Source organism: Centruroides vittatus, unplaced genomic scaffold (genome assembly GCF_030686945.1).
Source record: "Centruroides vittatus isolate TY-2023 unplaced genomic scaffold, ASM3068694v2 contig_439, whole genome shotgun sequence".
In the NCBI taxonomy this organism is placed as follows: domain Eukaryota; kingdom Metazoa; phylum Arthropoda; class Arachnida; order Scorpiones; family Buthidae; genus Centruroides; species Centruroides vittatus.
The window spans coordinates 1712798-1738981 of NW_027122239.1; the positions used below are offsets into that span (position 1 = coordinate 1712798).

The window sequence follows — 26184 nt, forward strand, 5'->3', positions numbered from 1 at the left end:
TGGCGATCGGTCAAAAAATGATCCCCAAGAATTTTAATTTTTGGACTCTGGACCTTGAAATGTCGATAAATGCAAAAAACATTCGGTTTTTTTCCTGTATATATGGATGTTAGTGTGGGGGTACGATTTCGTTCGCCCTCTTTAAAGCTTAATAATTCCTGTTTTTTATCGATAATTTCTGAAATTTTGCAGGAAGGTTTGTGTATCGGGAATTGACCTATTTAATTTTAGTGGTTAAAGGTCGACGAGGTGGGGAGATAAAGGGAGGTCGTGTGTCACATCTCGAATAGGGTCGGACTTAATGACGATTTTACTTTATTAGCATTTAGTTTTTTTATAAAACCCATCCCGACCTCAAAATTAAGCTTTTTGCCATTTAATAATTAAAAATATGAAGTTTTTAATAAAAATATTGTAGCAGATGGCGCCACATGTGCAGTTTTAAATGTTGCTGGGAAAGTTAAGCAACTCGTTGCTAAATATTTAAAATTATATTCATGGGTAACACAATATACGTTCGCACGTTTTAGAAAATATGAAAGTCAAATTTTTGTCAGTTGTCTGTTTAATCAATATGAAAATATATTATACTAATGGCCTTAGCTATGGCATGACCATGACCTGACATATACTTAATATATTAATAAATATTTTATGAAGTTATATGGAGATTGAGCTTTTTGAAAAAAAATCTCTAGTTAATTATTAAAATAGGTAGGAACACGAAATATTTCGTAGTGGATATTTCATTAAGTAACACATTTTAAAAAAGAAAACAATGCTTTATTTTCAGATATAAACACAATGCTTATACATAAGCACACCATGCTTAAAGTAATGTAATAGTGATAATAATAATTAAAAATTTACAAACTGTTTATGAAAGAGTATCTGTCCTTGTCTTCATTTTCAAATAATTTTTAAAAATACTAATTTAGTAGTGATGTGAATGCAATAGTTCTGGCTGAATCATGTACCGTAAATGATTTTCTGTATTTTATTTTTCAGAATTTTCATTCAAGAAAAGTATTTAATTTTTTATTCTTCTTAAACACTTTCTTCTTTTTTGTGGTTTGTATTCTATTTTTGAGTTTTTTATTTTTAGATGTCTTCTTTTTAGGAGTTTTGGATATAACTGGCTCTTTCTTTATAGAAGTGACTTTTTTCTTTTTTAGAGAAGTTGATTTCTCTTTATTGTCCAAAGAAACTTTGTTTTCATCATCAAAACTGCTAAATTCGCCATCACTCTTGTCTTCTTCATAAAATATAAATGGAATTTTTTTTTTAGGAGTGATTCCTTTTTCTTTAAAAGAACTGGGCATCTTCTTTTTCTTACTACAATATATTTCATTTTCTTCAACACTATTAATCTCATCATCAATTTTACTATTCTCATAAAATGTAATTGGAATTCTCTTCTTAGGAGTGATTTTCTTTTTTGGAGAACTTACTTTTTCATCCTCCGAATAATACTCACTTTCTTCATTAACACTGTTAACTTTATCATCACTTTTGCTATCTTCATAAGATGTAACTGAAACTTTCTTTTTAGAACTGATTGTTTTCCTTTTTGGAAGTCTTATTACCTCTTTTTCATCTCCAGAATAATAATCACTTTCTTCGTCCACATTATTAGCCTTGTCATTGACTTTACTTACCTTACCAAGTGTAATTTTAGCTTTCTTTTTAGGAATGGTTGTTTTTTTTCCAGCAGTGTTTGTTTTCCTTTTTAGAGAATTTGGCATCTTCTTTTTAATATCAGAACAAATTTCATCATCACAATCTTCTTCTTCATCCTCCTCCTCCTCCTCCTCCTCCTCTGTTTCTTCTTTATCATCAACTTCTTCATTTTCATCACTATTTACCTGTTGAAAACTTTCAACTTTTGTTACTTTTTCACATTTCTTTCTTCATCTTCTGAATCACTGTTTTCTTTATCATCTATACTTTGTATTAAATTATTTCTTTTAATTCCTTTAAATTCGTTAACAGAGGTTTTATCATCATCATTACTAGAAAAAGTATCTTCGGTCTCTAGTTTTCTCTTTTTATTTGGATTTTGTTCAATACTTTGAAGCTCATCTTTCTCTTCTGAATCTGACACGGTATTATCAAAAGTATCTTTAGGATTCTCTACCCTTTCAAGTACAGCTATGAAAAACCCATTTGTTAGACTTTTCTCTGGATAAGCTCTCAAACAAAGCTTTCCAAACTCATAGTTTTTATTCCCGCGTATTGGCCAAATCGGGAAAGCTTTGACGACGCGAAAATTTTTGTTGCATTTACTCAAACATTCTTTTATAACTTCTTCATTTTCTATATGGTTAATAGAGCAGGTGGAATATACAATTCTCTTTACTTTTGGGAAACTTAATGCACATTTTAGCAAATTTGCTTGAAATCTCGACAACTTTTGTATCCTAAACTTAGATTTTGACAATTCATCATCTGTTATATAGTCCATTCTGTTAACCATTCCACTACCAGAGCAAGACGGATCTAATAATATATATTCGGCATCAGAAAATTTTGAATTTTCCGGGTCGATCGCGGTAAAATTTTGAAGATAAGGTTTACAGTTTTTAACTCCTGATGAACTTACAAGTTTTTTCAAAACTGTTAATCTTTCAGAATTAATGTCACAAGCATACAATTTTCTGAATAAAAAAAATTTATATTAAATTAATATGAATCACTAACAATTTTTAAATTATTAAAATAAAAGTAGAAATTGAATGATTTATTAATTTACCTCTATTAAAATATATATACAATGTACAGGAATAGAAACATTTAATTACTGATAATTTTAATAAAAACTGTAATGATTAATAAAGCCTTGCTTGTAAGCCTTATCCATTATTCTTTATGTGGGTTGTGTTGCTCTATTACAGAAATTTCAACAGGTTGGATTGGAATGGCAGATAAACATCAAATTTCTTGTTAAGCTTGGAAAAAGCCAAAGTGAAATTAAGGAAATGTTAGCAAGAAGTTAAACTGCAGTTTAAAACTGGGTAAAACATTTCAGTGAGGACAAAGAAAATGTGACTTCTTGGTGAGGAAGTGTTTTACCTATTTGTAAACTGTATAAATGTATGAAGAAACCATAAACTTGACCAAGTATTTCCCTAATTTCACTTCTGCTTTTTCTAAGTTTAACAAGAAATTTTATGTTTATCCACTGTTCCAATTTAAGCTCCGATATTTTTGCAATAGAGCACAACAACTCAATGGAGGTAGCTTATAAACTATGCTGCAATATGACAATAACATGGCTGCTGTAGGAAATCAACATGATTATATATTCAACATTGTAGAAACTGTCTAGCAGGTGCTGCCACAATGGATGCAGTGGCAAATTTACAAAACTTCATTGTCAAACCTTGTGTATATGTGTGTACACACACACAACACACACACACACACACACACACACACACACATACACCTTTTAAATTTGTAATATTAACAATGTTATAATATTAATATATTATAACATTATATATTACCATTATTTTCAACTTTGTAAATTATAGAATTCTATCCATAAAATTATATTTCTATAAATACAGGATGGCCCATAAATCTGTAAATAGTTTAAAAATTCATAAAAGTTGAAAGAATTGGTATATTTGAATGTTGTTTGTGTAAAAGTTATTCTCACAAAGGGGAATTTTTTTGGGTAGAGAAAAAGAAAATAGTTCAAATTTTTGTTGATAGAGTTCTTGCTGAATGCAAGAAAAATCACTGGAATTGTGCAAATCTGAGTCATAAAATGCAGGGTGTACGATTAACAGCTCACTTCTGAAGTTTCCTGTTACTGCTGCTACTAAGGTGCTGACGGCGGTTTTCATTATGATATTGATGTTGGTGGATAAAGCACTGTTTTATCTCAGCCACAAATCGCCGGCCGAAACTTTACAAAGGTTTAGGGCATAGAAGAGAATGAAGAAAGGTTAAAGTCCAATCACTCCTGCTGGATAGGTTTCCTTTTGCGAAGCCACATCAGAGGTACAGACCTCTGATAAACATGGTGCACCACTGCATGGGCAATTACACAAACTTCCCGTTTCTTCCAAATGTCGTACTAGAAAAACTAATCCGGCAGGAGTGATTGGACATGAACCTTTCCTCATTTGCTCCTGTGTCCTAAATCTTTGTAAAGTTTCAACCGGCGATTTGTGGCTGAAACAACTTCACCAATAGTGCTTCATCCACCAACGTCATCATCATAATGAAAACCATATGTCAGCACCAGTAACGGGAAAATTCAAAAATGAGCTGTTAATCATACACCCTGCATTTTATAAGACTCAGATTTGCACAATTCCAGTGATTTTCTTGTGTTCAGCACCCTCTATCAACAAAATTTTGAACTATTTTCTTTTTCTCTGCCCTAAAAAAATACACCTTTGCGAGAATAACTTTTACGCAAACAGCATTCAAATATACCAATTCTTTCAACTTTTATGAATTTTTAAACTATTTACAGATTTATGGGACACCCTGTATATATAAATCTGTTATTATAATTCATGTAAAAATATATAAAATAAATTTCTAGACAACTATATTAATTCCTGAAAAAAATTTTTTTTTTTATTAAAATAAACTAGAAATAAGAGTAGATGCTCAAGTATATATTAATACCATCTAAAAAATTTAACAGTACTTTTATAATTCAAACTGATGTAACACGTATATGAAAATTTTGAATAATTTCTTGATTATATATTGCAAAACTTATTGTTGTCATCATCATCATCATCATCATAGTTTCAGTTAATCTATATTTCTGTTTTGATCATATAAAATTTTATTTTGATTTGTAAAAAATTTCCTCACTGAAAATAAATTAACTTACTAAAAATGTTTTCAAATAAATATTCTGCAAAATGAAATTTATTAAATATTTTTTGAACAACCACAAAATATGGCAGCCAGAGGACCAAAGTAGTAAATTCAAAACTAATAATTAATTATTAAAAAATATGTTGACATTCATTTAATGTAAAGCTTTTAATTCTTTGTTTTGAAATTTAAAAATTTTTACAGAATATAAAACTATTTTTATAAAAGAAAATTTACAGTATAAGATGTAATGATAAAAACATTGAATAAAATAATTTGATAGGAGTAGCCAGGTGGTGAGGGAAGGCCTAGTGTATATGGGATAGACCACCCATAAAAAATTCCTGGATTCTCACCCAGACTCAAATTCTGGTCCCAGAACAGTAAGCTGATGCCTTAGCATAAAGACAAGAATGCTATACAATTTACAAAGTCAAGCTATTTTGGTTTAATTTTTTAAATTCTGTAGTCTTTTTCATACAAATATTTTTCTCTCTAAATAAGGACAACAAAATTTAAACATATTTATAAACTTGAATGGTATTTGACAAATAATAATTAACCTGTAACATTTCAGAAAATTAATGCAGTTAGCAATTTTAATTCAGTAGCATACCATTTTTACTTCTCAATTTCTAGTCAAAATTCATATTCAACTAAATAAGTTCAACAGCTCAAACTGGGTGTATGTAAATGAGCACTACACAATTTTTAATTATGAAAAGATTTAGTTGCACATGCACTTCACAATATCGCTAATTAGCTAAATTTACAAATTATGTGCGACTCTTTCCAATACTACCTCCAATATTACAGATTCTGAAGGTTAACTAACCAATCATCCCTGTCATATGCTATCAAAATAGCACAAAAAAGTGTAAAGTGATGTTATTTATTTGATTAATATTCAGAATCTTGCAAAATATGTAAACATTTCTTAATTCAGCCTGAAAAACATGCCATCAAAGTCAAGCAAACTTTATAGAAATATTAATACAGACTAATTCATTCTTAATTTTACCTATATGATAGTTCTATGATTATGTTTTTGTATACGTTAAAATAAAATTATATTTAAAAATTATTTATTTGATAATAAAGCAATCATATAACTAACATACCCAGTATTTTTCATATAGGTAGCAAGGTGAATGGTTTTAATTCCTGGAGCAGCACAACCGTCAAGAACAATACTATTCGGTGGAGGTGAGAGCATTTTAGCAGCTAAGTAGCTTGTCTGAAATTTTAATATTTTTATTAGAATATTTTCCAAAGTAATATTCAAAGTAATAAAAATCAAGAGAAAATTTTTATTTAGTAAACCTAAATAAAAATTTTCTCTTGATTTTTAATAAAAAATATATTTTTTAAATTACCTTATCTTGCAAAATAATATGACTATCTTTGTACAAAGAATTTACTGCCAAGTTCTCACTGTAAGCAAATACAAGTAAATCTTCAAAATGAATATCTTGAATAAATTGCTTTCTTTCAAGACTTCTTATCATATCATAATATCTAAAATAAGAGAGAAAAAAATATTTTAAAAAATTGTATGCTAAACAATACTATGTTGAAAATTTTGTTTAATATGTTTAATTTTGTATACAATATACAATCAGATCCATTTAATTTGAACATAAAGAAGAATCAAAAAGTTTGAAATATCCATTTTCTGAAAATTAAACTACGGTAGTTTTCTTTAAGTTTTTAGTATTGATCAATATTCCATAATCTTTCATGATGATATACTTTTCATTCCTTTCATTACTTCAACTTTCTAAACTATTGTATATATTACATGCTTGGACATCATAAACAGCTCCACTAACCCAATTCAAATGCTACTAAGACTGTGAAACAAGTTTGCTCATTTCCAAGTGTTTATAAGAACTCTTGCGTTCTGTGGAATCCTTGAAATGCTTATTTGCTACTTTATATTTTAGTGTCTTATTTTTGAAATATGACATTTACTAATTGCAAATTATCCAAATTGATATTTAAAAAGTTTAAATAAATTGTATCTTTTAATCAATAATTAAATATGAATTTCAAGGGAAATACTAATGGATACAAATAATGCGATAATTCAACTTAATCAGATTTAACTGTATTTGATATTAAATTTAATAGAATAATTTTCTTTTCACTAACTTATACTTAAAAATTTATGTACTGTACATTTTAGTCTTTCAAAATGATTTCCAGCCCATATTAGTGCAGCTTTTTTATATTATAAAAGATTGCCAAAACAAAATTTAATATGTCCCTAACAGCTGACTTATCTAATTATTTCCTTCTACAAACCCATTCACTTACTTTTTGTCATCTTCATACAATCATCTTTATACTTTGACTTCATAATTTGCAAATTATAATTGTTATGATGGAACAAGCAAGCATATTTTGTTTCAAGTGAAATATACATTTTGATAATATAACTGTCAAAGATTATAAAATAAGAATTTGCAAATCAAAATATGAGATTTAGGGGAAAAAAATGGCACTGATTATGATCCTGTCATGCAGATGGAACCTGAAAAGGATCCTAATGTGTCATCCCGTTCTCTAGAAATAATAATTGAAAAGTTTTGACAAAGTATACAATTGTAGAGTTAAATACAACTTATTCATCTCTCACACCAATATTGTTCTACAAATGAAATTTATATTGAAAGGAAAACAGGATAAAAGATACTATAATCTGTTTAGTGAAATTTGAGATTTTCAATGTTTTTTTAATGAATGGTTAGTTATGTTTATTTGATAATTTCTATTTGACATAACTTTATAACTTAAAAAAAGAAAGAAAGAAAAATTACTAACTCGTTTAATGTTATACATTTTTTCTGATACTTTACTTGCTGGTAACCATCATTTTCAAGTTTTTGCAAAACATCGGCTACTGTTGTCAAAATAGTGTTTACCCGAACATAACGTGGAAGCATACCTACAACAAATTCAAGAAATTCAGAAATTAAATGAAGTTATTAAATAAAACACTAAATAATTTCAATACTTAAACAATTAAACCCAATTACAATACAAAAAGCAAAATAGTGTAAGGAAAACAATTCTTAAACATAGAGAGAAATAAGTTGTAAAAAACTCAAAGATGTATTCATATTATTAATGAATTTTAAAAAATTTTAAAAAATATGGGATGTGTGTGGAAGGGAAAAGACAAGTACGAAACAGGAAAGATTGTGTATGGAAATACAGTAGTAGTAAGCATCAGTTTAAAATAAAAAAAAGTTAAAATATTAAATATATGACTTAAGTAAATTACAGAGTATTTTTATAATATAATACACACAAATTATTTATATACTGTAGATCAAAAGCTAATTTAATTCTGATCTACAGTATAATACAGTATAAAAGTAAAATAACAAGAATTTTATAAATATATTGGCAATTTCATAATCGTGTTTGTCATTCCTCATTCTGTTGATTTTATTATGTATATTTTCTTATATTCATTGTTTGAAAATCAGATTGTTATATAAAAGAAAGTTAACATTCTATAAAATATATGCAGACTCTAGAAGTGATCACATCCAAGATGCATTTTATTATCAATGTATTTTAATTAAAATTTTCTGTGGTTTCTTCATAAAAATATGTAATTTGGAGTGTAAACTTTTAAGTTTCATTCAAGTTAAGGTTCATTAAAAATATGATAAAAAGACATATTATTAAACTATACATAATATAAAAAGCTCATTTTATAACTTTAAAAACATTTGAATTCCAAGTTTATATAAATGAACTTGGACTTTAAATATTTTTGAAGCTGCAGAGTTTTGTATTATGTTCAATATTTTTATTCCAAAAGATGAACTTTTAATAGTCTGAAAACATTAAGGTTATTCAATATTTGTTAGAAATAAGAAATTTATAAAAAATGTAAAGTTTGTTTAAATTTATCAAAACTGAAATGTTCATACTAGGCTTAAATATATCTTTCACCAATTCTTCAGCAGTTGCAGCAGATTTTTCTTTTAAATGTTTTTCCAACGCTTCTTTCAATCTTGACTCATATTTTAAAATTATATTTACAGGTTCACTATTTCCAGGCAATTTTTTCAAACCAAGTAACAGATCATAAACCAAAACCCAAGCAAGGTATATGTCAAATTTCTTCTCCTTTTCAAATAATTTAACTTTATTTATAATGCATGATAGTGCATGTTTATATCTCAATGATTCATAAACAAGTGCATATAATGTCTTCACCTGAAATAGTACAAGAAAAAAAATATATCAATATTTTTGATTTATAAATAAACTTATAAACAATTAAATTCTGATGCATTTTCTGGTAGTTACAGAAAAAGGTTCTAAACTGTTGATTTGAAAGTTTCCAATAAGATACAATATTATAAAACAATAAAATATTTAAAGTTATGAAATAAGCCGATGGTTGCAAGATTTCAATGAGCTAGATAGAAAATATTTGATATCACATCACCAAACAATACTATCAAAATTACTGAACATAACATTTCAACCATGTTTCTTTTAATCATTTTCACATATATCTGGCTTCAACTGCAGTTTGTTTGCAACATAATAAAAACAGTCAATGCACCTGTAGCTGTGTATATGTTCAGTTATATTGTTCTATTGATTTTTAATGATGACTTATGTCATACAAACTTGCTGTCAGTGTATCCTATGGGCAAAAAGGGCAATTGCCTGGAGCTTCAAACCAATCTTTTATAAACTTATTACTATAGTAAGAATATTGAAATTTAAATTTTGAGCCATATCAGGGACCCTATATTGTCAGTGTAGAATAGGCATAGTGCAGAACTTTTAATAAAAAGTTGTTTTTTCTTTGTTATATTAAATAACTGTAGTTCATAAGTACATATTATTCTAATTCTTGTTTAATTAATTTAGTTTGTTATTTGATACAATAAAAGTACATACTAATTCAACTAAGTGTATTATTTATAAATTTTTCTTGGTGATTGCACTTAATTTGTTCATAAATGTTATATAGGTAGTTTTTTTTGGTTTTTGTTTTTAATGAATTTTATCTAAAATTGTTCTTTAGTTTTTTTTTTTTGACATGGGCAGTGTTGAATTCAAGAGGATACTGAGGGATTCCCCAAAATATTCTTCTGGAGAAAAACGTCTAAATATAACATTGTACGTGGGGTCCCATAATTCAAATCTGCTTGGGTCCCATGAAGCTGTAATGCATCATTGCTTGCTGTTGCTGCTATAACCTTTATTGTGGCATATAAAGGTGTACAATAAATAACATGACAAGTTATTAACCAATGAACAAAATGGATTAGGATCAATCCTGATTACATTGCAGTGCTCCATTATTGTAATGCTGCTGACATCAATTTATTTCAGATGAGATCTTGTTTTAAGAGTGTCATACTACAGATTCAACAATTAGAAACTCTTCTGTACGACTCCAAAAGAATGCAACAGATACGTTAATAAAATAATTACATTATTTTACTCATGTGTTATTGACCATTGTACTCACTTCAGTCTTTCTAACATTCGACGCATGGGAATATATTAAATTTTTAATACTTCCCCTTTTTTCATCGATCAATCGTAAAACAGTAGCCACCGTTTCATATATTCTTAGATGAGCGTTTTCTGGTTTATTTTCAAAGTTTCTCTGACCACGCTTCATCGTGGAAGCGGCCATTTTGAAATACATAAAAATTTCTAAGTGTTGCCAGATTACGGAAAAACCATTTTTAAAAAAATTTTTTAATTATATTTTCGATTAAATCTTAAATTAGTTACTATTGATTAATATTGATTTGTTAATTGTAATTATAGCAATATATATGTATGTATAATTATGCAATACAATGTATTCTTGTACTTTTTTTTTTGTAACTCTTTCCGCCCTGTGGGCACTAAGAGGGCCTCTTATAGCAAGCCCATTATGGGTTCGGCCAGGCCTGTAATGGGGCGGCCGGGTGGTGAGGGACTGGGACCGACATATTCGGACGGACCACCACCCGAAAAATTCCTGGGGATATTTCGACCCGTCCGGATTCGATCCCGGGTCCCCAGGGCGGCAGGCTGCTAACCTTGACCGCTCGGCCATCCGGCCGCTAGTATTCTTGTACTGTACAGTTTTATAATTCAATAGCTAAAAATAGAGTACTGTACATACAGTACCTAGATTTAGTAGTACAACTGTCAAAACTATGTATAAACAGTATTTGAGAGCCTAACTTTTAACGTTTTTCACTAAATTTTATGAATTTAAAACTGACTTATTTTGTTTACAGATGTAGCGAAGCCTAAATACTCACAATAGAAGAGAAAGTAAACTGCGTAATATAAGAAAGTATGGTATGTTATATTACAGCTGTTATAAGAAAGCATGGTACGTTTATCGTAATAAATAGCTTACTTTCTTCTATTACTGATTATAGTTCGATAAAGAAAAAAACAAATCTTAGAATTCAATTCACTCCAAGACTTTGATAATGAAGGTTTTTATATAATCAAAATATGTTACAGTCATTGCAGGTTAGCTCTATGTATTGTCAATGCAACCGAGAGCGATACCCGATTACTACAATTTCTGGCATCCAAGAGAGATTTCAATTTGAAATTTCTCCAATAGAATTAAGTTGAGACTAATAGCGAGGTTGAGGCCGAAGTTTTAAACGCGAAAACGTATACGTCAAACGTTCAGCGCCGCTTTCCTGTAAGCCTAGAAGTTTGACAATGACGTTTGGAAAGTCAGTGGAATCATGCTCGACTTTCCAAACACCATTGTGAAACTTCTAGGCTTACAGGAAAGCGGCGTTGAACGTCCGACGTATACGTTTTTGCGTTTAAAACTTCAGCCTCAACCTCGCTAGTGTCTTGCATATGGAAACTTTCCAGCCTCGAGTTTTGGGAATAATGAGCCCAAAAGTTCCAGATACAGGTTGACATTATAAGAATGGTTTTATGTAAAAATATGGAAGCCCCTATCTAGTAATAGCGGCAAACCGGATGGCTGAGTCGGTTAATTAAAGGATTCATATTAGTATCGTCTGAGCCGTCATTTCAGTCGAAACCATTTGACCGTGACTCAAAGGGCGAACAGCCAACTGCGTGTGTATACATACTAAACAGTTCAGTCCTCAAACGATATAAATCTCGATCGATGAGATACGCTGTCATTTACAATGCCTTTCCTTCTCTACTAACAATTCGTTAAATCTTTGCTATTAATTTTGTTAAAATTCTCTGTTTTTGCTCCCACGCCAGATATTAGTTACTAGATGATTCTACGTGTCAAACTAAATAAATATAAAAGAATGTCTCGCATTGGTTGTGACATTCTTACATCTTCAACGTTTGGCTGATTTCTTCAAGACGTTCGAAGTTCCTAGTATTCTCCACTTAAATTTAATACATTTAAATAAAGAAATTATAAATGTAAATATCTTCAGTTATGCTTTGATAAATTATTTGACAATTTAAAATCTATTTAGAAACTGTAAATAAAGTGTAGCAATTGCTGTAATGTAAGAAGTATAGTACAGTGATTCTCATCCTAAGGCCGCGGAACACCATTCGATGCTAATGCTCCGCTTATATGAGTATTCATATCAGCAGAGCATTAACATCAATGTATTTAAAAATCGGTGAGCAATTTTATATTTACCGTTTCGACAAAACAATGAAGCAATAAAGTAAGAAATTTTATTACATTGAATAAAATATTAAACATGGAATTCTCTACGAATAAAGTAATATGCTGGACTACATCGGAATAAATTCGCAATGAAATCCTCTTTTTCTCGTGGAATACTCGGGGCAAGTTCCCGAAACACCCGTGTTCCACGGAACACGGGTGTTTCGGAACCCCGCTCTAATGCGTTCTCTTGCAACGCGAATTTGTTTAACGCTAGGTTTCAGAACGCAACTATCGCTTTGTAGAACATAGCAACATAGATATAATGTTGTATAATTACCAATATTTATTCTTATATTAATATATCTTCAGTACGTTTGGAATGAAAAGAGTACAAGTGACCCTGCATTTGTGCATTAATCTAATAACCTGTGGGTTATTAGATTAATGCACAAATTTCCGTTTTTTCTTTATTCAGATTAGATAATGACTTCGAAGAAAATTATAGGTTAGTTGAATATCGAAGATATATGAATAAGTTGTACAGAATTCGCTGGTAAGAGCGAAAAAATCAATTTAATGAATAGTTTTCATAATTCCCGTAAAGAAATGCAATACCAAGAATTGAAAGATAAAATATTTTGGTATTTCACATGCTGATTGATGAGATATCGAATTACTTAGTAATTAGGTTATTATATAATTTTAAACGGGAACATTTTAAGGAGCAACATCCTTATAAGAAAACAAATATCGTTTCAAATCATCAAATGACAAATTGAACGAATCGTTCGGTACCGTTCCCAATTAGGGTTACCAACCGTGTCATTTTCGCCTGGAGACTCCAGTTTTGGTGACATTTATCCAGTCTCCAGTTTTACTAGTAATTTCACCAGGAATATCGATGTTTTACTTATTATTCTTTAATATTAAAATTTAAAATCGGTTTGTTAATTATTCTGTAACATTCACATTATTCCTCATATTTCCAGATCGAAAACTTCTGTTGAAAATTTGCATACAAAATCATCATTACGATAAGCGCCATTTACATTTCATTACTAAACACTCATGTCATCGAGATTACTGGAAGGGTCGCCATATTTCGCTACCATAAGCAACGTTGCCAGATTTGGCTACTTTGTGCAAAATTTGGCTATCCTTTTATCAGTTTGGCATAAAAAATATCATTTGGCGCATTGGCTACTTTTTGGGCTACAGAAATTTGACTTGGCTACGTTTCTGGCTACATATTATTTATAAATATATTATTTGAATAAAAATGCACTTTAAAATGGTGTTTCGTCGTTTTTTATTAATTAGAGACCCAAATAAAACAAATATTTGTGTTTTTCAAATAAATTTTTGCTTGTCTCCTTTATAATGAATGAATTTATTTATTTCTAAGTAAAAATTGAAATTGTCTATAGAAGTAATTTTTTAAAATATCCTTTTTTGTGATAAAGTTTTAATACTTATTACTATAATGAAGATATTCTATATGACAAAATAATTTTAATTCAAAATAACAATTTAGAAAAACTTTGAAATGAGGAGTTATCAACAGAAAAAATATGGGTGTCTATTTTTAAAACCCTTGATGTGACTGAAATCAAACAAATTGTTGGCAAAGTTCTAAGCGTACCTGTAAGCAATGCATTTGTGGAAAGAATTTTTTCTATAATGGAATCTGCTTGGAGAAATGATAAAAGTAGAATGCGAGTGGAGCTCGTTAAAGCAGAGTTAGGCATTCGAATTAATTTCGACATGAGCTGCGAAGCTTTTCATTCTTATTTATTTCAACATGACAAAAAAAAAATTATTGCAAGTGGCAAAATCAGAAAAAAATATAATTTTAAGAAATAAGAAGCATTACAATTATACTTACTATATAAAATAATGTTGGATTGTTAACAGTGTAATACTATATATAAATATATATACTGTACTCGTATATGATAATATAATTGTTGAATAAATAAAATACTGTGACTGTTTATTTTGGGGGGGGCAATCCTCCAGGCGAGTAGTTGGCAAATGTTGGCAACCCTATTCCCAATTCACAGAGAAGTCTCGTTCACTTCGAATGAATTTTAAGTTATAATAATTAGATTTTATAACTATTTTTTATAATACATGTTAGCGTTTATGAACTAATTTTCATATTCTAGGCTTACAGGAAAGCGGCGCTGAACGTCCGACGTACACGTTTTCGCGTTTAAAACTTCGGCGTCTAAAATTGTGAAAGTTCTTCTCGAAGGCCATCAGGAACATCAAAGCGTTTCTTGATGAATCTCTGAATAAGGATTTTCGTGGAATCACAAAGAACCGAATTTGATTCGATGCAACTAAAAAATATATTGAAAACTGTGGGGGAAAAACTTAAGTTTCTTTCCCCCATTTACCCTAACCTAATTATGTTGATATTTTCAAAAATAAAATATTTAAATGAGTCATTTTCGTTTCCCTGGCTATATATGACGTCATATTTCGAATCATAGGAATGAATTAAATGGAATTTATTGTTACTATAGCATTATTTGTTTTAAAAACATTACTTAAAAAAATGCAATTTTTCACGGAATTCCTCCTTATCTTCCTTATCAGGAATTACACGTAACTAAAAAAGTATCATTTAAATTGCAAAAAGGAGAGAGTCCGGTATATTTATTGCCTTATTTAAACTAAAATTGGATAATAAATAATTTCCTTTTTCGGATAATAAAGAGATTAGATTAAATTAGATAAAGCTAATTACAAATCAGTAGATCGCGATCCACTAGTTAGGAAACCAAGGATCGTGTCAAGCTAGAAACTAAATTCTAGAAGAAAAAAGTTTAAAATATTATATTAAGCAATGATAAATAATTGAATTAAAAAAAATTATTAAATTATATTATTTTAAAGACTTGTCTTAAAAGTTTTATATAAAACCTAATATAAAATGCCTAAAAGTTTACTTCTACATAAAAGAATTTTTTTTTAAGTTTAAATTGTTTATTTTTTTATTATAAATATTATAATTGTAATGTGTTTATATTTAATTAATTATTTTTAATAAAATTATTATTCAATTATATGTATTTTCCTATTAAATTTTATTTTATTTTTTATATTTTGTTACAGATAATGATTAAATCAAAACAGAATAATAGTTAAATACAGTAGAGCGTCGATAACTGGAACCAATTGGGGACTGGGGTCGTTCCAAGTTGTGATTTTTTCCAATTTCCGATTATGTACGAAAAAATATATTAACCTGTCCGATGTTCAAATTTTTCTTTGTTGCGTATCGCTTCCTGTTGAATTTTTCTCCGTTGCGTGTCGCTTCGTGTTGAATTTTCGTCGATTTTAAGCCTAACGAAAATTTTTATAATAATAATCGAGGCTATCGTATCGTTAAAAATTATTTCTTTATTTTGTACAAACAAAATAAATTTATTGAAGAATATAAAAAACATGAAAATTATACTTTAGAAGTAAATTTAGTATCAAAAACGTTCGATTCAGCACGACACAGTCCGACTGAAAATCGTTCCAGTTTCCGGCCATTTCAATTACCGACGTTCCAATTTTCGACGCTCTACTGTACTATTATTATTTTCGGTTAATGTTACCTATGGTGCCAAAATGGCGGCTCGTCTCTGATTCAAGGAAACAGAAGAAAACAGTGGGAACGCACGTTCTAACCTAACCCAACCTATTCTAATAATTTGGTTGGTAATAATTATGGTAATTAGAATAGGTTAGGTTAGGTTAGAACGTGCGTCCCCACTGTTTCCTTTCTTCTATTTGCTGGAATCAGAGACGAGTCGCCATTTTGGCACCATAGGTAGCATTAACCTTATTTTCTTACCAAACATAAATTTTATGTTTTTTATAAACGAAATCGACTAAATTATTGATAAATTAATTAACTTTAATTAAAATTTTGAGAAAATATTAATTTCTTTGATTAAAAAATCATTAAAATATATACATATACGCATATTATTAATAATTATTAATAAATATTATAAACTAAATTTAATTTAATCCGTAATATCTAAATTAAATGAAATTATAATTAACTTTATAAATATTTAATAATAGTTTATCCATTATAATTTCGGGTATTAAATCTATTTTAATACTCTATATTTGTCATTAATAAAGTTTAAATATGTATTAACGTAAGAAAAATTTGAAATTACAGTATGAACTATATTTAACGTTCTTCGAGGAACGGGTAAGAAAATATGTAAAATCCAAACATCCAATATGCATAATATATGAATACATGTGTACATTTGCATTCAGAATGGCTAAAATGAAGAAAAACACATATATTACCAGTACAAATTCTTCCACGAAAGCTTTTATTTCATAAAGTATAGGTCTAATGTTACAACTGTCGGCATCTTTAAACATTTTATACAAAGACAATAAACCATTAAGCTGTCTTTTGAAAGTAATGAAGAATGTTTGTTTCCAGTTGAGGATATGATGTGTCTTCATCGTTATATCTTCCAAGTTTAAAGCTTAAAGAAATGCATTTTCACTACCATTATGCGTTAAGTAGCCTACTTCATTTTGCATTTTGTACTTGTTATTATAATATCAGCTGTACAAGAATACTGCGTGTGGACCGCAGAATATACAGCAAACTGACGAGAAATCGCTTTACTTGCTATGCCGATAGTTCAGTAATGGCTGCCAAAGCTACTATAGCTACTAAAGCTGCCAGAACTATAGAATGTAATGTCTTCTCATTATCACAAGGTGGTGAGACCTGATAATTCATTAAATTTATATAATTATCCTGACCATCCGAACATAAAATACAGTACATTTTTGTTTTACGAAAAAAATTACGGTGAAAATTTATCTAGGGATCGAGTTTTCTACGCGTTAAATCCCGAAAATACGCAAAATCGAAATGGACCAAGTATGGTAATGTTAACGTTGGTTAACGCGTGGTTAATGGAGATTTAGAGAGAACGATGAAAATACATTAAATCGAGTTTTTACTGCATTTAATATATTAAAAAGTATATTTTGCACTTTAAATTTTCTTTGTTATAATGATATTTTGTAGTCCCTATTGCCTATTCAGCTTGTAATATTCCAAAAGAAAGTTTTATGACACCCTTCTCACTGTGAGGATCAAATATACGAAGGTGATGGAGCATGAATGTGTGTAAAAGTTATATTTAGCTTCCTCATAAGTATTCATGAAGGTGTCGGCTGTATTTACTATACAAGCACGTAAGAAAATCCGAGATATCTGACAGATCCATTTTGATAACGTAAACTATTTGCTATTCACTATACAGTATTCGAAAGCACTTTATAAAACAATACGTTATTTGAAGTCATGACCTTCATATGTATTATATATTCTTTCAGTTATTTTTAACCACATTTTAAAAAGATATCACCTTAAAATATAAATGTGTTTATAGTTAGGATTTCTGCCCTATTTATTTATAAACTCGATATATATTCATTGTTTCTACAAGAATTTTTGTACGTTTATTTAATATTTCTTTAAAAACAATGTATAAAAATAAGTATACACTTTTATCATATTTTATTTTTTATATATATAATGGTGTTTTTAACTGATAAAGCACTGATTTGACTACTTGTTACCTTCATTAAATGCTGTTTGGGAATAATTTAAGCACTTAAAATTAATTTATAATTATTAAACACATTGGATTAAAAATAAAATGCATTTCCATGTCCTATAAAAAGTATTAAATAATAAAAGAATTATAAATTATGTAGTTTTAAATGTTATAGGATATGTGAAAGGTGGAAAAGTTTCATTAATGACAATTTAATGTGAATATAATTATTGTATGTCTAATAATGATATAGTAGTAGGCCTAATGGATATCTTGATGAGTACTAATATACCAAGAATATATTAATCAAACACACACACACACACACATATATATATATATAATATAATATATCCCAATCTCTAATAGAAAGTTCACTGAATTCAAGACAAATACAGTACCAAATTAACATATATTACATGATAAAACTTTATGTGGTAATAATAATATTATAATTATGTGACTCTCAAAATAATACTACTATATTTTTATACAATTAGGCTTACTGGATAAATTATGAATGAAGAACATATTCTCCAAATTGAGAACATGTTGTATATATATATATATATATATATGTGTGTCCTCCATTCATAATTTTTCACCCAGTGAGCTTAATTGTATGTATATTTAATACTGTATCACGTGATAACCGTATATTAGTAACTTAATTGTATCGTAGTCCTACATGGTCCTACATATTACATTATTTATATATCTTATTGATTCAAACACAGCATAAAATGTATAAATATAACCCATTACAATTTTTTAATGAAAATCTTTATGACACTATTTGGCTATGAGTTAAAATCTAAAATTTTATAGAGATTTCCAATATGATTTTCGATAGAAATCCACCTTGCACTATGAAGTAATATTAAAAATATAATAGGTTAATATGTAATTATTTGATAAATGTAAGTACATGTTTTTCTCTATTTTCGTTATTTCAGATAATTATCGGAAATACAATTTGCTAATAATATCAATAAGTTTATCGATTTTCAATGGGATGTAGATAATGGGTATGTTTCACTAGAAAAACTAAAAGTTAGATATTTTTAAAAATGAAAAATAATAATAATAAGATTAAAAGTAATATTCTTATGATATGAACCGTATGAAAATAATTTAGTATTTTTAACTTACAATTTTTGCGAATTTTGCTGTACAAGTTTACTTCTTTATATGCACAAAGGCCATCATTTTGTTGTAATTATGCCTAAAAATTAAGTTTTTTTCACAGTTTTCAATATATTTTTTAGTTGCATCGAATCAAATTCGGTTCTTTGTGATTCCACGAAAATCCTTATTCAAACATTCATCAAGAAACGCTTTGATGTTCCTGATGGCCTTCGAGAAGAACTTTCACAATTTTAGCCTTATTAAATATGTTCAATTCTCATCAGAGATATTAATTTACGTTGATAACAATTATTACCAAATGTGTCACTATGCACTAGAACACATTAAGAACCTCAGAAATTTAATTTTGTATCCTTCAGAAAATAATTTGAAAGTCCATTGAGTCATTATATTAAGAAAAAACAAGAGATTTGTATTAAATAATAATTAATAGATACTGTAATTAGAACATCGGAAAACATGATTTATATAAATATATATATGTATATATACACTAACTATATGGATGTTTACAGTTATCTTCACCAGATAATATTGGTTTTTATGTTAAATTAAACTCGTTACTTATCTAAATTAATTAATCGATTAATATTCATTTTGTTTATATACTGTAATTACTATTATATTTTTTTCTGTAGCTGTAACATTAAAAAAGTTTACCACGTTTTCTTTTTTATCATATTATCTTTTACATAATTGTAAAAATGAGGAAGAAAACATTTTTACTCTTTTCTTTTAAATAATCAGATATTATATTACCATTTTTAATTTTTTATTTAAATTATATAAATGATAATTTATTGATAACTGAAAATTAAGAAGTTGAATCAGATTACAACTAATGAAATTTACAATAACCGGCAACGAATTGCCTAACTTTCCCGGCGGCGAGGTTGCTGTTTGTGGCGCCGTCTATTACGAGATTTTGTTTTAAAATATTTTATATATTATGAATTATTATAAGGTGTGTTAAAAAGTTTAATTTTGAAGATAGAGACGGGTTTTATATATATAATTCTAAATGATAATAACGAGTAAAATCATCGTTAAGTTCGACCCTATTCGAGATATGACACACGACCCCCTTTATCTTTTCACCCCCTCGACCTTTAACCACCAAAATTTAACAGCATCGATGTCCCTCAAACACAAACTTCCTTGCAAAATTTCAGAAATTTTCGACAAAAGACACAGGAGTTATTAAGCTTCAAACAGGGTGAACAAAATTGTGTCACACACAAAAACCATACAGAAAAAACCCCGAAATTTCCTGGTTAACTGATTCCTGGGCCACTTTTATATTATCTATCGAAGAAAAAACAAAATATTTATCAAAAAAGTTTAAATTTCTAGCGTGAAGAAATGTAAATTTATTGGTTATAAAATGATAATGTGACAAAGAAAGGTCAAAGATTAGATTGATTTAAGTCTGTTGTTTGCGTTGAGTCATTCTTAAATCAGACGAGAAGTATTGTTAGATTTTGTAAGTACATTTGTTTTGCATTTTATTATTTTTAAAAAAATATAAAGCCGTAACCTTCACAGGTAGATTGCTATTATAATAAGTTGAATCAGCTCTGTAAAAAGGGATCGGGATAACAATGATTTTCATTTCAGGAATAAAAAAAAAAAAATGGTTGATAACTTTGGAAAATTCATCTTAGATCAATTATATTATTAATTATTCAAAATGTAAAATATTTAATATACAATTATCATGAATTTTTACAAGAATTTTTATATCAGATCAGTGGCGCGTAATACCTTTATGGGACACAGGCAAATTTGAATTAGGGGGGGCCCCACGTACTGTGCAGTGTTGACTTCAGACATTTTTCTTGGTGGAAATGTTTTGGAGAAATATTTTCTTATAAAAGGTTTGTTTGAGAGTCCCTGTTGGTGGAGGCCCTTTCTGTCCACAGAATAACCTGCCGCCGTATCAGATGAAAGGGGATAGCATTTATAAGGCTACGCATAAAAAATTCTTAGCTTAATGTTTAATTTGAACAAAGTAAAATGTCAAAAATATTTCAGATTAACATTTACAAGTATTTTTTATTGGTTGATTTAGCAATATTTTTACTGTCAGTAAGATTGTGTTCTAATAAACCAAAGATATCCTAGAAGAGTAGCCGTGCAGAAAGTGTCAATATACTGCTTGACTACTCTTTTAGGATGTCTTATAGTGTCAATATGTTCAAGTTCTCAGCCGAGATATTAGTCTACGCTGCTAACTATTCTCTCCAAATATGTTTCCATTGGATAGAATTTAAGTAAATCTTTCAATTTACAATGTTCGAATTTAAATTATGACCTTCTCAATCACTCGATTTGGCTTAAGATCAAATTAGCTCCTGGAAAATAAAGACAAACTGGAATGATGTTATAGGAAACAAGCAATTTTGTTACACAGAAACTATTTTCTATAATCGATAAACCTAATAAACAAGTAAATGCTGTTTTCTTTCTTTTTATTACTTCTATATTCTGTTTTATTATGGTTAATAATTTTTATTATTAAATTAATTACCGAAAGTTTTTATATTATTTGTTTTCTCTGACTGTATCTAAATGTTTGTACAACCTAATGTATTGTTAAAACGCTAATTTTATGACTTAACTCTTTATTAACCTTATTAAATTATATTTATATGTAGAAGTGAGCTATGATTTTATATAAATCGTGGACTTTTAACTGTCAGATAAATAAGTTGTTGTTTTTAAAAAGGGGAGAAACAGGATATAAACAACCTATTTTAAACACTGTTTAGGCATATCACAATGTATTTCTTTAAATCGAAAGTAATACAACAATAGATATGCGGCATATCCGGTTATGTTATCTTATCAAATCATATCTTTGTGATATTTATGTGTTTAGTCAGTATTTAGACACTAAAATCAAATACTTTTTATTAAATCTTAAATATATATATTATGATCATTTTTCAGTCATTGGTTTTTAGAATAAAATCACTTTCGTGTCATGTATTTCTTACATTAAAAAATCCAGAAACGAGTTGCTTAACTTTCCCGGGCAATATTTAAAGCTGCGTATGTGGCGCCATCTGTTACGATATGTTATTAAAATTTTTTTAAATATTTTTAATTATTACAAAATGGCAAAATGGCTTAATTTTGAGAATAGGGATGGGTTTTATTAAAAAAATTCTAAATGCTAATAACGAGTAAAATCGTCATGAAGTCCGATCCTACTCGAGATATGACAAACGACTCCCCTTTATCTCCCCACCCCGTTGACCTATAACCACCAAAATTTAACAATATCAATCTCCCTAATAAACAAACCTCCTTGCAAAATTTCAGAAAGTTTTGACAAAAAACACAGGAACCATTTTTTGACCGATCGCCATACTTTCTCTCTGTTATATGTAACAGCCTGGAACGTAAAAATTAAGTTTTACGAGGCCGTCTGTTCAGATCAAATGATCTTGTAGGATCTCTGCATCTGAACCTGACTACAATCATACTTTTCAACATTATATCTTCTTCTTTCCCTAATCCTCTTGAGGACTTTTGGGGCACTCATATCGGTTGCTCGTTTTAACATTAGCTGAGTGAGGTAAAATTTTAATTGTTCCCTAGATTTCTCCAGACAATATACTATAGTGTAATATTGTGCAATTATAAAAAGGCTTATACAAATTGCATCACAGTGATAAAAATACCTGTAGACCAATAAAGGTAAATGAAAAGTTCTATTATTAAATCGTGAAATTGTTGGCATGATTTAAGTTATTTTCTAGATTTTCCAAAAATTTACGAAAATATCCCGTTTCCCTTTTGGTAATTGAAATTCCCTACATCTAGGGATAAATACCTAGACCTAGCCTAAATTTTATGATTACTTTTTTACGAAATGTTTTCCATATTTTTATATCATGTTAAAACCTATTCGTGTTTATAATTATTAATCAGATATTTATCGTTTATTTTAAAAAATCCCACGATGAAATTGCATAATTTATAATTTCAGTTTACCACAAATGCAATTCATTAAAATTTATAAAACTTTTTATTACGCGTTGATTCATTATTTGTCTAGTTTAATTTAACATTTTTAAATTTATATTTCAGATGAATAAACATTGTTTTATACATTTATTACTTGGTGATAAGTTTTTATGAAGAAAAATGCTACACAAATTACGAAAAAAGGGAAAACTTTTAATAAACAGGTAAGAATAATTTGGAATAGGAGAAAGAATGTGGTGAGTAATTCTAAAAGTTTGTTATTGCGAATAAGTATAGAATATAATTTAAATATTCTCATCACAAAAAATGCTGGTCAATTACAGTAGACTCTCGATACAGTGATCACCCGGTATAGTGAACAATTTTGCTGATCCTTTCCATTCTTTATGTAGATAACGCGCTACTGAACTCTCGATGTAGTGAACTCTGTTTTTAAGAATTCACTACATCGAGAGTCCAGTGACGCATTAATCTTTGGGCAAAAAGGGCAATTGACTGTGGCACTCACCAACAAGGGGCCCCAAACCAATCTTTTATAAGAATTCCCCGAAGAAAAGTATCTGAAGTCAGCACTGTACAATGGGCCTTCTAATTCAACTTCGCCTGAGTGCCACTGCCATAGTCCACAGTATTTGACATCTGATAAAAATCTTTGATGGCTTCTTACGCTATTTTCCTCAATCGTAGTGTTTATATGATAAATTACTGTGAATATCACGGCAACTCTTGCCTTGAAGAGTAGATATTAATTTTAAAGGCAATAATTCCTAAGTGCCTAAATGATTTTTAAAACAAGAACTTTCCTACTTGGTAAATGAATAATAAGATGAACAAATTATGGAAATAAGAAGTGGAAATTTTTATATTTGTCACAAAATACAAAATACAAAAACGTTAAAGAATTTTTAGAGTAACAAAATTTAGTCTATATAATTAAACATTAGTTAAGTAATTTAAGAAAATGATTTAATGATTTATAATGATTTTAGTCAAAGTTTATGAAAATAATAATCATCAAATGAAAGTGCGAATTTGTGAGAAGGAAAGTTGTCTTTAAAGGAATGTTTTAAAAAGAAATAAATGTATCGATGATATTTAGCCTAGTACTTTCCCGGCTGTTACGTGTACATAACAAGGGAAAGTATGAGAATCGTGTCAAATTTGACCCTCCGAGTGTTTTGCAAATCACCACGTTTTGAGACCCCCGAACCCAAAACAGTCAAAAAAGAAGGCAAAAATATTCCGTGGATATGTGTAGGTGTATGTGTTGTCGTCTATTTCGCTTAATATCTCAGAACGGGGTGAAGATAAAAAAAAAAAAAAAAAAAAAAAAGAAATTTGGCATGGTAGCTTGTATATAAGGGGCATTGATGCTATTAAATTTTGGTTGTGAAAGGTCAAGGGGGTGGAGAGGTAGAGGGTGGTCACGTATCATATCGCGAGGGGTCAGACTTAATGAAGATTTTCCTCGTTAGAATTTAGTGTTTTCTAAAAGTCATCTCTACCTTCAAGATTAAGTTTTTTGCTATTTCACAATAATTAAAATTATATAAAGTTTTTATAATAAAATCTCGTAACAGATGGCGTCACATACAATTTTAGTTATTTATTTTGATTAAATTAATAATACAAGTTATTTTTAAAATAAAATCTCATAAAAGCCGGTAAAGTTACTCAACTCGTTGCTAGATTTTATTTTTTATCGGAACGAACTGGTTATTTGGTTATAGTTATTTGTACCAATTTTTAAGCTATTTTTACCACAAAACCCTAAGTCATAGAAAATTCTTGTCCAACCAGCGTTCATTAAATTTGTTGTCTAGATATTCTCTCGCTAGAAACTCCAGGCATAATGTTATGCATACAAGTTTTAAGTGTAATAATCATAATTTCCAAAGGAATTTATTAAAAAATGTATATATTTACTCAACAATTCAATATATAACAGAGTATCGAGATCGGTCAAAAAATAGCCCCCAAAGATTTTTACATTTTTGGGTTCGGGACCTTGAAATGAGAAATGCAAGAACATTCGGGGTTCTTTCTGTATGTATGGATGTTAGTGTATGTGTAGGGGGCACGATTTTGTCCACCCTTTTTGAAGCTTAATAACTCCTGTGTTTTTTGTCGAAACTTTCTGAAATTTTGCAAGGAGGTTTATTTATTAGGTGGATCGATGCTATTAAATTTTGATGATTAAAGTCGGAGGATGGGGAGATAAAAGGGGTCGTGTGTATCTCCAGTAGGATGGAACTTAATGACGATTTTACTCGTTATTAGCATTTAGAATTTTTTAAACTTTTTGCATTTTATAATAAATAAAAATATAAAAGTTTTTAATAATAAAATATCATAACAGATGACGGCAAACAAGTAGTTTTAAATGTTGCCGGGAAAGTTAAGTAACTTCGAGTGCTAGTGAAAGATATACCAAATATGTCCCTCTTCTATCTGTTGATGTTGACAGATCTTTTTCACGGTTTAAAGATTTACTATCCTCGCGCTGTCTGCGGCTGACCATGGAGAATTTAGAACGCCTGTGTTTTAAGTACAGTGCTTTTCTGTTTGTAAATTATGAAACTTATGGATCAGATTCTGAAAATGACTAACTGATTCATATTTTCTATTTTTTCTCGAGTTTTACGTGTTCTATGTATGCTTTTATGGGCAGTAAAATGATGGTTTTACTTTTATAAGTTTTTAGGAGTCCTTTTTAAAAAGAAAAGATTTGCACTTCAACTTCCCAAATTTAGTGATAAATAATTCAGGACATGTTTAAAAAAATTAAGAATAAAATGTTTAAAGAATTTAGTATTAAATTTTGATTATTATTTTTTAAATATTTTCATTCTTTAAAAATTCTTCATAAAAATTTATTTTAATTTACGAAATTATTTACTATAATTAAAATTAGATACTTATTCTTTATATAAATATTGTAGAAAC

The 26184-nt window shown here is 28.8% G+C and overlaps 3 protein-coding genes across 3 annotated transcripts in view; 1 reads left to right on the forward strand and 2 right to left on the reverse strand.

Moving 5' to 3' along the window:
- Nucleotides 1-1013: 1013 nt before the first annotated feature.
- On the reverse strand, nt 1014-1745 carry LOC136977075 (protein FAM133-like). Its single transcript, XM_067272513.1, has one exon. The coding sequence runs from the start codon at nt 1743-1745 to the stop codon at nt 1014-1016; it is 732 nt and encodes a 243-aa protein (XP_067128614.1).
- Nucleotides 1746-1815: 70 nt separating this feature from the next.
- Nucleotides 1816-10535, reverse strand: LOC136977021 (28S rRNA (cytosine-C(5))-methyltransferase-like). Its single transcript, XM_067272440.1, has 6 exons — nt 10367-10535; nt 8802-9090; nt 7678-7801; nt 6228-6369; nt 5973-6088; nt 1816-2657 (listed from the first exon to the last, which is right to left on the reverse strand). Exons 1-6 carry the CDS (start codon nt 10520-10522, stop codon nt 1889-1891), a joined length of 1596 nt encoding a protein of 531 aa, XP_067128541.1. The 5' UTR covers nt 10523-10535; the 3' UTR covers nt 1816-1888.
- A 10168-nt stretch (nt 10536-20703) lies between these two features.
- RapGAP1 (Rap GTPase activating protein 1) overlaps nt 20704-26184 on the forward strand; it is a 62847-nt gene continuing 57366 nt past the window's right edge. Inside the window, exons 1-2 of the mRNA XM_067272435.1 lie at nt 20704-20725; nt 23341-23441. Coding sequence (XP_067128536.1) covers nt 23398-23441 — 44 coding nt within the window. The 5' untranslated portion in view covers nt 20704-20725; nt 23341-23397. The remainder of the gene's footprint in view (nt 20726-23340; nt 23442-26184) is intronic.

Coding starts and splice junctions, on each gene's coding strand:
- LOC136977075 (XM_067272513.1), bottom strand. CDS start 1,745: ATGCCAAATTCTCTAAAAAGGAAAACAAACACTGCTGGAAAAAAAACA.
- LOC136977021 (XM_067272440.1), bottom strand. CDS start 10,522: ATGAAGCGTGGTCAGAGAAACTTTGAAAATAAACCAGAAAACGCTCAT. Junction 9,091..10,366: donor CGAATGTTAGAAAGACTGAA/GTGAGTACAATG, acceptor GTACTATTTCAG/GTGAAGACATTATATGCACT. Junction 2,658..5,972: donor ACCTATATGAAAAATACTGG/GTATGTTAGTTA, acceptor TTTTTTATTCAG/AAAATTGTATGCTTGTGACA.